This window comes from Penicillium concentricum (genome assembly GCF_028827145.1).
Source record: "Penicillium concentricum strain IBT 3081 chromosome Unknown utg000001l_segment0_segment0, whole genome shotgun sequence".
NCBI classification, from domain to species: domain Eukaryota; kingdom Fungi; phylum Ascomycota; class Eurotiomycetes; order Eurotiales; family Aspergillaceae; genus Penicillium; species Penicillium concentricum.
Window position 1 is genome coordinate 4,821,875 of NW_026622754.1, and position 12,484 is coordinate 4,834,358.

Consider the following 12,484-nt stretch of genomic DNA (forward strand, 5'->3'; position numbering starts at 1 on the left):
TCCGGGTCCCGGCACATGCAGCTATACCGCAAGGATCGCTTTGGCGCCCAACAGCTTTCGAGTGTGATATGTGATATGAGCTCATTGAGCCTACCGAGCGTCTGATACGTGTCTGCCTCCAAAAGTGGCACCCAACCATTCTGCCCTATAGCTCCTGCAGCCTGGCCCGCTGTTCGTTGCTCTGCCCAACGTGGATGCGCTTGATCCCCAGCCTCCCTGCTCCATACTGTCCGCATCACTTCTCTCACGTCTTAAAACCTCGTTGGGATACCTCCGATCGGACCTTTGCGCTGATCAAGGCCTGAGGTTAACAACCCAACTGCCTTAATAACTGTCACGAGAACTCTCCAAGGCTGTGCCTTGCTTATTCTTTTATACCCCTAGTTCTTCCATACTTCACTTGTGATCTATACCCCGGAAATTTCTTTTAAAACAAATTTTTTTCTACCCCTACACCGCTTCCTTGTCGACCGTCGATCTCGACCATTTGATGACTGATTATCGGTAAGGTCGTCGCAACGACTTACTATCTGCTATGGCGCCTTTTGGTCAAACGATCGCTGTGATTGACAAGTCCGGCAAAGTTGTCAGCACGGTAAGTTTGATTTCCAGTGGAAAGCCAACCCCGCATTCTGACCAGTATTAGAGTAAGCAACTATTCGGTGTTTTCAGCCATGCCAAAAATGCCTATCGTGAGCGCAAGTCGGCCTTCCAATCAGAACGCAATGCAAAAATTGCTGAGCAACAAGCACTCCAAGGACTCGCCAACTATCAGATCGATGACTCACCATCGGTAGCCCCATCTCGACGAAGTCATGGGACCAGGTCAAGACATCACAGCGGCCGCAGTCATCGTGCTTCATCCCACTACGATGATGGACAAACATTTGTATCGCGGCGAGACTCTCATTACGAGCCCCCGCAAACAATCGCCCGCCGTCATACCCATCACGATGTGGCGGTCCGAGACGCCCCTCGCCCATCAACGGCTCGATCAAGATCTGATGCGCATATCGACATGGATCTTGCATATGGGGACGCCTCTCATGCAGCCTTATCTCGATACAACCCCCCAGAGCCCCAAAACGATCAACAACAGCTTGATGGTCTTGTCAACCGGGCACAGTGGCTTCTCGAAGAAGCACACTGTGTGCAACATGGTGCTACCGCGACTATCGCCCACCTCCAGAAGAACCCAGATGCCATGGCCGCCGTCGCCTTAACTCTAGCGGAGATCAGTAACCTGGGGCGCAAGATGGCGCCCGCAGCATTAACCGCGCTCAAGTCAGCCTCGCCAGCCGTCTTCGCTCTTCTTTCCAGCCCTCAATTTCTCATCGCCGCCGGTGTCGGTCTAGGCGTGACGGTGGTCATGTTTGGAGGATACAAGATCATCCAAAGAATCAAAGCCGGCGCCATTGGGGAAGAAGGAAAGCCCGCTGAAACCGAAATGGAAATGGAAGAAATGATGGAGTTCAACACAGACGATCTCAGTTCAGTTGAGATGTGGAGACGTGGCGTCGCTGACCAACAAGCCCACAGCGTTGGAACATCTGTTGATGGCGAATTCATCACACCTACCGCAGCGGCCATGTCGGGCATCGATGTTACCACTGCACGCGCGCGACGGGACCCTCGTTTCAAATTCGAGGAAGACGCCTCGGTCGCTTCGTCCCGACGCTCCCGCCGTTCACGCAGCACCCGGGCCCCGACACATGCACCGTCAGAGCGACACGAACGGAGATCAAGAGCTCCTTCGGAGGCACCGAGTGGATTCTTCGGACGAAGTTCATCCAGGTCCAAGGCGCCATCGCAGGCCCCCAGCAAAGCGCCTAGCAGAGCACCAAGCAAAGCTCATAGTCGAGCTCCCAGTTATGCCCCCAGTCGCACCCCATCTAAACATGGCACCTATGTCGCCGAAACCGAGAAACGGCCCAAGGAGAAAAAGAAAGGTCCCAGCCGGCTGCGACTTATGTTCACCTCTTCCTCCTGATCCTCCAACTCTCGCCACCGACAGAATCATTACTTGTACATACATATATCCTCCCTGATATCATTAATGGGTGGACATGTATTTCATACGGTCCATGCAGCCACTTCAATCCACCCAACGCTTCCTACGACGACCCATGACTTATGTGTCACTTTCTCACGTTCTCTTTTGCTTGTGGACATGGTTACGGCCTCATTTTCTTTCTTCTTTCTCTGGCTATTTTCAGCAATGCAATTCCTTCACGCAAGCATATTTTGGCGTTCATTGGCGGCATCTGCTGTATTATATACTCACCCAACTAGGAAACATTAGATAAATTGCATATCTCAAGAACAGAGATCTTCTGTCATACATATTGTGCTAAGTTTACTTCGTTATCGATATCTACCTCAATTGTAATGAGCTTATTGCAACAAGAGCCATAACTATCTCTCCTTGCCTTACCATGAATAAATGGTCAACTGGTGTAAATAATTAATGTCGTCGATTTTTGACTATAAGATTACGACTATGGATCAAGCCTCTGCATGTTGAATAGGAATATAGAAGTAGACTCGTACGACCAACCACCTGAGCACGCACATAATATAGTGTCGTAGTATAGTCCCGAGTAGGCTAACGATCAGCATATAGCTCTGTGAATGTTAGAGAGGTCGTTTATATATGGAATAGAGGGAGGATGTACCACCTCTATCAACGTGGGTGTATGCATAGCCGAGGAGATATTAGTATATAGATAAGAATATATATATGGACTAGATTTCATAGTTCTAGCTCTACTTTAGCTTTTGCTTCTTTGATGTCTGGCTATCTTAGCCTTGGGCTTCTCATGACAAAATTCTTCAAGTATACAGGCCCTTGATCCAAGGCAAGTGTCTTAGACACATTCAAGGATGTTGTATGGTCAACAGTTTTCTTTGCTGATAATTCGTTTTCGGTGAACCGACTTTGGGACCTATCCCATTCATGTCAGCAATGGTCCCAATGAGACATATGGGCGCACTCCGATTAAGTGTTAGATTATCACTCGCAGCTCAAGAGTTGGCGTGATTGAGACGGGGAATGGTATGTTTGGGTTTGGCTGTGATACGGCCACGAATTCGGGTTCTTCAGAGCGAAATGGGGCATGTGTCATATTGGCGGTTGGTGAGGTCTAGCCCCCGATGTACAGGGGGCAACAATGCCGAGGAAATTGCAACACTAAGGCAAGTAGCTATTTTTTTCAAGCTCATAGTTACCCATTCAAGTCAGACCATAGTCCCGGCAAATAAGGTGTCCAAAGAAAGCCGATCATCAGCCTTAATATAAAAGTCCCTTGGTGGATACTTGCATGTACACAAGGTTAGGGGCGTAGCACTCTATATTGTATGCATATTCTAGAGCTCTAGAAATAGACCTCGATCTACGGAGTAACTCCGTTAAGGTAAATTTAAAGAGATATAGCTGTCTGGCCTCTCAAAAGTGTGGTTCTAGCAATTTTGCTAACAAATCACCACCAAAGAATGCGCGTACACAGACAGCATTTACAATTTACTCCCACAGCGTGGAGTGAGCATTCTCCCGGACCGACGATTGGATCCCGGATGGTTCGGCTGAGCTTTACGGTGTAATAATAGACTTAAGAAATCAGCAAGATAACTGATCAATTAGAAGCAATATCTAATCGGCAATACCGAATCCAAATATCTGCCGTGAAGAGTGTCAAGATGCAACATGTATCATGAACTAAAAAAGCCGCAAGGATCGAAGTCACGAAACCCAGTTTCATGGGGGTTGCCGCCAGAGATGTGTGATCTGACGTTGTCGGCAGATGAAGGGATCCTAAACAGCCGGTTTAGCGTGGCAATTCCCCCATTGGCCCCTGTTTCCGAACGGCAACCCCGAACAAAAAAGGCGACTTTCACTACGTAAAGATTTCTCCGTATGTTGTATGTGCTTATTGTTGCACAATGATGTAAAAGAAGATATCATATGCAATAAGGACTTTCTGCTGTCAATTAACGGTATTTAGGCAATGCTAGGACAGCCGGAGGAACCTCCCCGCCATTTGGGAATATCCATATGCTATAAATGTTTCTCCATACCAATTCCCCCGATCTGTAGATAAGAGGTGGGTAAGCTGTGGAGGCGCTAAGGTAGCTAGGAATAATAAGAAATTACATATTTCTCTTCGGCTTTCAGGCAATTTCATCTTTCTCTTTCCCGAACCTCGAGCGGGTGGAACGGCAGTCCCTTGAATAAGTAATTTCTTAAGTACTTCAAGGTCTGCCTTTACCTGCCAAAAAGCTAGTTTCGAAGTCATTATTTCTATCACTCACACCCCCCGATTAAAGTGTGAAGTTTCAATATGGAGGTCCCAATGGCAAATGTGCCTCTAGAGGTGATTGTTGTCGGGTATGTATTCCATTGTCCATGGTTTATTGGAGGTTGGTTAACTGATGTTCTGTAGTGCTGGTATGTGGTTTCTGAACGAAAAGGCTGAATTGGCTCGAGAGAATGGTATTGACAACAATTGAACCAGGCATCGGCGGTATGGCGGCAGCCCTCACATTAGGTCTGCGAGGGCACCGTGTCACTGTCCTTGAAGCTGCACCCAAGGTATGTGGCATTGAAGATCGAAAGTGATAGTATCTCAAAAGGCTAACCACTCATGATAGATCATGGAAGTGGGAGCTGGTATTCAAGTGTCCCCAAACATGATGCGTTTATTCGAGCGTAAGTATGAATTTCACGACGAAAACAACAATTCTAACCGGTATCAGGGTGGGGTGTCTCGGACCTAATTCACGCCCAAGACGTAGCTCTCGAGCACATTCAAGTCCGACGATGGGACAACGGGAACCTCCTCGCCACAATGCCGGTGAACAAGACCTTCGGCCAGCAAGTCGTTATTCACCGCGCAGACCTGCACAACGCTATCATCGAAAGGGCCATCGCCCTTCCCAACGTTGAGCTCCGCGAGAACTCATTTGTCACAGACGTGCAGTTCAGCCCAGCCAGTGTTACTCTCGCCAACGGCGAAATCGTCCGCGGCGACGTGGTAATCGGCGCAGATGGCATCAAGTCCACCATCCGTAGCCACCTACTTGAAGACTCGAATATTAAGGCAGTTCCCACCGGCGACGCAGCCTACCGCATCATGCTACCCCGACACATTATGGAGCAGGATCCTGAATTGAAGAAGCTCATTGACGAGCCGCTGGCGACTCGTTGGCTGGGTCCTTCGCGCCATATTATCGCCTACCCTGTGCGCAAGCATGAGCTGTACAATGTCGTCCTGCTTCATCCCGACAGCCATGGTGTTGATGAGTCTTGGACCACGCAGGGTTCCAAGCAGGCTATGGCTGACAACTATGAAGGGTGGGATAGCAGAGTGCGGAAACTTATTGATCTGGTCGATGATAATGAGGTTTTGGAGTGGAAGTTGTGTTTGCATCGTCCGCTGAAGACCTGGGTCCGGGGATCCGTCGCTCTGATCGGTGACGCGTGTCACCCCATGCTGTATGTGCTCCATAAAGTTTGGTTCGTCTGACTTCAAGACTAATCTCACTGATCTAGTCCATACCTTGCCCAGGGTGCTGCCCAGGCTGTTGAAGATGCGGCTGCGCTCGGCGTCGTGTTGTCGGCTATCTCATCACGCGATCAGATTCCGACTGCATTGAGTGCTTATGAGAGATCCCGGAAGAATCGTGCTGAGACGGTGCAGCAGTCTGGATCGGAGAATCGTATCACGTTACATTTGCCAGATGGGCCTGAGCAAATTGCCCGAGATGCGCAGTTCAAGGCTTCGGTCAGCGGAAATAACCCCGATAAGTGGTCGGATCGTCGGACACAAGAGTTCCTTTGGGGTTGGGACGCAGAGAAGGCGGCGTTGGATACTTGGAATGGTATGTTCCCTTTAGGTCTCTGGTGGTCATGTGCTAACTTGTCGGCAGAAGACCAAGGACCGCTCAAGGTTACTGCGAATCTGTAGGGTGTTTGTTGATAAGATGCATCACCTGTTCATATCTTGGTTTTGCCGCCATCTAGCGTCTACATAGAATCGACTAGAATTAGATTAGATATTCTTAGAAATCTAAATCATTTACTTCAAGGTACGAGTGTGCGTGGACGTAATGAAGATGGGATCGTTCAATTCATCCAAGACATTGCAATTTTAATACCAATTCCCATAGTGCTAATATTTTTTCTAGTTCATTATACAGTCATTCAAGCCCAAGACCATCCATCATAAATCGGTGGAACATTAGACAAGGAGACTTGACATGTTGGTCCCAGGAAGCCAGGGATGGTCAACATTTGGCATTCCAATCTTTCAAAATTGAAGATGACATGTCATATTTCTGGGGACATAAATTACAATCTCTCACCAGCGGCGGCCTTCATCTGACCGTACTTCTTGAGACGGATGGCAGACACGTTGATGAAGCCAGTGGTCTCAGCGGGGGAGAAGTCACCAATCTCATCCATGGAGGACTCGCTCATGTCGTAGAGCTTCTCGGTCTCGGAGGAGCGGCCGAGGATGGAAACGGTGCCCTTGTAGGCGCGGCAGCGGACCTGGCCGTTGACGGACTTCTGGGAAGCGGTGATGGAGACCTCGAGGAACTCGCGCTCGGGGGAGAAGTACATGCCGTTGTACAGGAGCTGGATATGTTAGATTAGATAATCGAATACCGGGAATATCGTGCTTACCTTGGAGTAGTTGTAGGTGACGAAAGAATCGCGCAGAGCACGGACCTCACGATCCATGACAAGACCCTCAAGGTCACTGGACACGAGTTAGTTATGTCATCAAAATTTCGGAGTACAATTTACTCACAGGTGGGCAGAGCGCAGGCAGGTGAGACCGGGGGTCTCGTAGCAGCCACGGGACTTGATACCGATGAAACGGTTCTCGACGATATCGATACGGCCAACACCGTGACGGCGGGCAATGGTGTTAGCGGTGAGGAAGAGCTCGACGGAGTCGGTAGCAACCTTCTGCTTGCCACCCTCAGTGTACTCGAGCTTGACGGGGACACCCTTCTCGAAGTAGAGAGTGAAGTCCTCGGGCTGATCGGGGGCGGTCAGGGGGTCCTGGGTGAGCTTCCACATGTCGGCGGGAGGAGTGGTATCGGGGTCCTCCAGGATACCGGCCTCGTAAGAGCAGTGGGCAAGGTTCTCGTCCATAGACCAGGGCTTAGACTTAGTGGAGGTGACGGGGATACCCTTCTCCTCGGCGTAGTCGAGCAGGTCCTGACGGCCCTTGAAGCGCTCGTAGAAGACGGGTTCGCGCCACGGGGCAATGACCTTGATGTCAGGCTGGAGGGCGTAGAATGCAAGCTCGAAGCGGACCTGATCGTTACCCTTACCGGTGCAGCCGTGGGAGACAGCGAAGCAGCCCTCGCGCTAGGTTTGGGTCAGTATGATATCTTTCTGCTGGTGAGGAAGTAAAGCGTACCTGGGCGACCTCGATCTGGGCACGGGCAATAACGGGACGAGCCAGGGAGGTACCGAGCAGGTAGACGTTCTCGTAGACGGCATTGCAAGCAATGGCGGGGAAGCAAAGCTCCTCGATGAACTCGCGGCGGATGTCAATAATCTCGCACTTAAGGGCACCAATCTTCATGGCCTTCTCGCGGGCAGCCTCAAAGTCCTCTGGGGATTATTATTAGACCGGTGTTGGATTGTATTTCGACGGAATTGAATTACCTTCCTGGCCAACATCGGCCACTATGTACATGTTAGTACTTGATCTTGATTGACATGGGCTTAAATCGCGACTTACTGAAACAGACGACCTCATAGCCCTCCTCGATGAGGTACTTCACTAAAACTGGGCATTAGTATCCGCGATGTATCGATTGACTGGTGATATTCGTACAGATGCAGCTGGTATCGAGACCGCCGGAGTAGGCGAGGCAAACCTGTGCGATTGAGTTAGAAAGAGTGCGGAGCGGGTGGCGGTGTGGGATAAGTAATTAGGAATTGAGGTTGTGAGAAGGGGGCGCAAGCAATAGTTCATACCTTTCCCTGTGCCATTGTGAGGAATTGAATAAGATTCAAAAAGACTTATAAAACGTGGAGTATAAAGGAGAAAGAATGTTGAGTCATTGGGAAAAAAAAGGTAATTTTGGTGCGGGCCGGGGAACAAGTCACGGGTCCGAAAGTGATAGCCCTGATAAGATTGCCCCTCCAAGTCCGAATCAAATCCGATACATAAGCCCAATGGCTTTCATATAAAATGTTGGAACTCATTATGAATATTCAAATCCAAGGACTACTATGTTTTCCTGTAGAGAGGTTGAGTGTGTGTTTCACGTATTCACATACGAGTATACCATATTGAGACAAAATCGAGTCTATTAGAGACCCGTGGACGTTCACAAGAGAGCATAATCAGCATATGATTCCATGATTCTATTTCCTATTTTCTATTGTCTATATTCTATTGCGCATATTATATAACATTTCCTTTACTTGCTGTGTTGCCCAGGCCCCCGGGCCATCACACTTCGTCATAGCTCCAGTTTGACTCGTTTGGCCGGTTTGCGCAATTTGCATTATCTCGGCTATCCGCGGCGATTTCCCCGCGCAATGCCCCGGACAATGAACAAGGAGTAAATTTATAAGGCAATCATCCCTACGGAGAAGAAAATCTATGTATTTACATTTTGTTCATATCCCACAATTCTAGCCAGAGATGGCTTCCTCAAGAAATTCTTTGCGGTCTCTCGCCCAAGCTCCTCGGCGGTTCTACTCTGGAGCTCCTACTCCGGCAGCAAAGCTGAACTTACCTATTGACTACAAAACCACTCCAATTTTACACCACACTGCAGCCTCCCTGTCAAGCACATCAGAGTACCCGGCAGGTGCCACGAGTAAACGACTCAACCTCTACCAAGCGATCAACTCAGCAATGCGGACAGCACTATCCAAATCCGATCGAACTATCGTGTTTGGCGAGGACGTTGGTTTTGGGGGTGTTTTCCGATGCTCGATGGATCTTCAAACAGAATTTGGGTCGGATCGAGTTTTCAACACGCCCTTGACAGAACAAGGCATTGCGGGTTTTGCAATTGGGGCGGCAGCGGAAGGGATGAAGCCTATAGCTGAGATCCAATTCGCCGACTACGTATTTCCAGCGTTCGATCAGATTGTGAATGAGGCGGCCAAGTTTCGGTATCGAGAGGGCGGGACAGGCATTAATGTTGGGGGTCTTGTCATCCGCATGCCGTGCGGTGCGGTTGGACATGGTGCTCTGTACGTTATGTTGTATCCGAGTGCCAAGCAAATTGGTATGCTAATTGACTGAATAGGTACCACTCTCAATCCCCAGAGTCGCTCTTCGCACATATTCCCGGCTTGCGAGTGGTCATGCCACGATCCCCGGCTCAAGCAAAAGGACTTCTTCTGTCTTCTATCTTCGAGCACAATGATCCGGTGCTCTTTATGGAGCCCAAGATCCTCTACCGTGCAGCCGTGGAATATGTCCCGAATGAATATTACACCATTCCGCTCAGTAAAGCGGAGGTCATCAAGCCTGGCAAGGACTTGACCATCATTTCATATGGACAGCCTCTTTACTTGTGCTCTTCTGCTATCTCTGCCATTGAGAAGACCATGCCGGGTGTCAATGTGGAGCTTATTGATCTACGAACCATATATCCCTGGGATAGGCAAACTGTCATCAACAGTGTCAAGAAGACTGGTCGAGCCATTGTCGTACATGAGAGTATGATCAACTACGGCGTGGGTGCAGAGGTTGCATCCACGATACAGGAGAGTGCATTCTTACGTCTTGAAGCCCCCGTCAAGCGAGTTGCTGGGTGGAGCACACATACTGGGCTGAGCTATGAGCAATTCATTTTGCCCGATGTTGCAAGTGAGTATCTAGTGCCCTTTGCTTTGTTCCCATCACTAACCGATGGTCTTACTCTAGGAATCTACGACGCAATTAAACAAACACTTGAATATTGAACTGGCATGCCTAGGATATTATAATAATACGCAAGTTATTTTGTATCTAAGTACATTATTCACTTGCAGTTCAGTGATTGTAACCAAGTGCAAAAGATTGCAACATAAGAATACCAACATGAACTTTGTTGACTCAAAATAGTGTACTCAATATTTTCGAAATTTTACATACTGTTGCTAGAATATGTTTAATTCTATTTTATTCGGGTTTCCGTTCACAGGGGCCTGGAGATCGCTTTGAGTATCAACTTGCCTCTCTTTTCTCGTGACCTGGACTATTTCTCTCTCCCAATTGTTCAAGTGTACCTTCCATTTCTGTTCCCTTCTTTCCCTTCTTACCCTTCTTACCTTTAATCCCTCGAGAGCTGTCTTCCCTTTCTTCAGTCTCCAGCTCTCTACCTTTTTTCGTCTCATTTCTCAATTCATCTCAATCGCCTACTTAAACCTATCTCTCGGTTCTGAATTTCTTTTGTGCATCAAGCTGTGTGACTGCCTATTCGCCATCTGTCTCAAACTATATATCCCCTTTCCCTTGGTCATCAATCCGTGGGATGCAAATCCCTTGTTACATTGGACTGAGCATCGTCCTTGACCTACAAAGCAAAGAACGCCGTCTTCTCGCTATATTTCTGAGATGAAACAGTTTTACTATGGATCTCGACACAACGGACCCTGACACAGCGGATCTTGTTTTGCAAACTGCACTGCAAGAGGTTGAAGAGCTTTTGAGGTCATCGGCTCGCAATGGAAATCAAAGAAGAGCGCGAATTGATGATCGGAATTGTGCTCTTTTCCAATGGCGAGCTGAACTCCGAGTGCGAAGGAGAACCCAACAGGACCGTCGAGCAGCGATCCAGATATCGAGACAATCACTTTTCAGCCAGGCCGAAATTCTTCGAGATACCCGCAATCGTGAGGTAGATGGAGCTCCGGCAGCTTGCGCACCCCTAACGCAAGCACCACATCCTACAACGCAAGGCTTAATTCCTAACCCAGTGGCTCAGATACAAGCCCGCCAGCAAGGGGGTGTCACAGCTACTGTGACAGTGCCTCCTTTTGGTGTCTTGCGGGAGTGTGTCGCTTGTTCGGACAGTCATCCCGAGTCCAACATGATTGTAAATAGCTGCTCACATGCATATTGCCAAAGATGCGTCATTCGCCTTCTCCAAAATTCCCTGGCCGATGAAAGCTTGTTTCCTCCTTGTTGTTGTCGTCTACCTTTGCCACTAGAATCTGTGCGTGGCATCATTGATGATGGGCTGTGGGTGAGATTCGAAAAAAAGCGATTGAACGCGGAGATCAGTCTCGTACTTATTGTTCGGATCCTGCTTGCTCTCGATACATTCTACCAACCTGTGTCCATGGTACAACCGGAACTTGCAGATCATGCAACCAACAAACGTGTACTCTTTGCAAGAAGACCACTCATCGGGGAGAATGTATTGATGATCATGCAGAGGTGCTGGAGCTCGCAAGAGCAGAAGGTTGGCAAAGATGCTCGAATTGCAGTCATCTTGTTGAGCTTCGTAGCGGCTGCAATCATATAACGTACGTATTTTCTCTCGTCGACGTGAATTCTCTTTGACTTTACGGTCACTTATGCTAATACATAATCATTTGTCTAGATGCCGTTGCCAGCATGAATTCTGTTATGTGTGTGCTATACCCTGGAAGCAATGCGAATGCGCCCACTGGGATGAGGCCAGGCTCCAAGAACGAGCGGGGCTGATTACGGCTCGGAACCAGCCCGTTCTTCCTGCACCGCAGGCTGTTGAGCAAGCAGCTGAATTCCTAATCGCCCAGCATGATTGCGATCATTATGGAGTGTGGAAAAGGTTCAATATCTCCGCTGAATGTGAGGAATGCGATGACATGATGCCTGATTTCATTCTCGAATGCAGGGACTGTGGACTCCAGGCCTGCACGCGTTGCCGAATGCATATATTCTAATTGAGGAGATGCAAGGAGCTATGACAGACAGGGTTGAATTATTCAGTCAAGGAGATTACCTGTTCCAGGTGTGAGACTTGAGGTGTTCGAGGTGTGGATTTGAGGATTGAGACAATTATTGTCAAGTCAAACTATTCGAGATATTTTTTAAATGAAAAATTCGATTTACTGCAGAACCCAGAAACTTCCAACATATGTTCATAGTCCTCTAGGGCTACCTGGGTGGCCCCGAGGACGGGGTATTCCAATTTTGGAAATATCCCGAGGTCCTAGATGATTCATCAGCCGATGATTCACCTCACATAATCTCGGCCTTAATTCCGCCTCTCGCAATAGCATGCCTTTGAAATCAATCCTAGCCTAGTACATTGGCTCTATAATCACCTAATATGTACCACTATTGCGAATATGCCATGGATGGCATCATAACGAGGTTATATAAGGGATCCCTCCACCTGGCTTCAAAGTAAACATCTAGCATTTATATCTGTTCATTGCTTTATATACTTTATCCAACCCTACAATTATCTCTCGATAAAAAAATACTCTGGTATTCACTTCACGGATTTACATCTTAACTTCAAC

The 12,484-nt window shown here is 48.4% G+C and overlaps 5 protein-coding genes across 5 annotated transcripts; 4 read left to right on the forward strand and 1 right to left on the reverse strand.

Moving 5' to 3' along the window:
• Positions 1 to 15: 15 nt before the first annotated feature.
• Positions 16 to 328, forward strand: N7517_001840 (uncharacterized protein; the record flags this gene model as incomplete). Its single annotated transcript, XM_056719570.1, has 2 exons — positions 16 to 99; positions 152 to 328. 2 exons carry the CDS (start codon positions 16 to 18, stop codon positions 326 to 328), a joined length of 261 nt encoding a protein of 86 aa, XP_056583705.1.
• Positions 329 to 535: 207 nt separating this feature from the next.
• On the forward strand, positions 536 to 1,990 carry N7517_001841 (uncharacterized protein; the record flags this gene model as incomplete). Its single annotated transcript, XM_056719571.1, has 2 exons — positions 536 to 595; positions 647 to 1,990. The coding sequence occupies 2 exons, from the start codon at positions 536 to 538 to the stop codon at positions 1,988 to 1,990; spliced, it is 1,404 nt and encodes a 467-aa protein (XP_056583706.1).
• A 2,347-nt stretch (positions 1,991 to 4,337) lies between these two features.
• Positions 4,338 to 5,963, forward strand: N7517_001842 (putative salicylate hydroxylase; the record flags this gene model as incomplete). Its single annotated transcript, XM_056719572.1, has 5 exons — positions 4,338 to 4,384; positions 4,468 to 4,588; positions 4,648 to 4,705; positions 4,753 to 5,491; positions 5,549 to 5,963. 5 exons carry the CDS (start codon positions 4,338 to 4,340, stop codon positions 5,961 to 5,963), a joined length of 1,380 nt encoding a protein of 459 aa, XP_056583707.1.
• A 383-nt stretch (positions 5,964 to 6,346) lies between these two features.
• Positions 6,347 to 8,011, reverse strand: N7517_001843 (argininosuccinate synthase; the record flags this gene model as incomplete). Its single annotated transcript, XM_056719573.1, has 8 exons — positions 6,347 to 6,634; positions 6,683 to 6,758; positions 6,810 to 7,378; positions 7,431 to 7,627; positions 7,682 to 7,702; positions 7,758 to 7,799; positions 7,854 to 7,896; positions 7,997 to 8,011. The coding sequence occupies 8 exons, from the start codon at positions 8,009 to 8,011 to the stop codon at positions 6,347 to 6,349; spliced, it is 1,251 nt and encodes a 416-aa protein (XP_056583708.1).
• Positions 8,012 to 8,672: 661 nt separating this feature from the next.
• N7517_001844 (Transketolase C-terminal/Pyruvate-ferredoxin oxidoreductase domain II) lies at positions 8,673 to 9,949 on the forward strand (the record flags this gene model as incomplete). The annotated part of the gene is made up of 3 exons (XM_056719574.1): positions 8,673 to 9,232; positions 9,289 to 9,854; positions 9,912 to 9,949. 3 exons carry the CDS (start codon positions 8,673 to 8,675, stop codon positions 9,947 to 9,949), a joined length of 1,164 nt encoding a protein of 387 aa, XP_056583709.1.
• Positions 9,950 to 12,484: the final 2,535 nt, after the last annotated feature.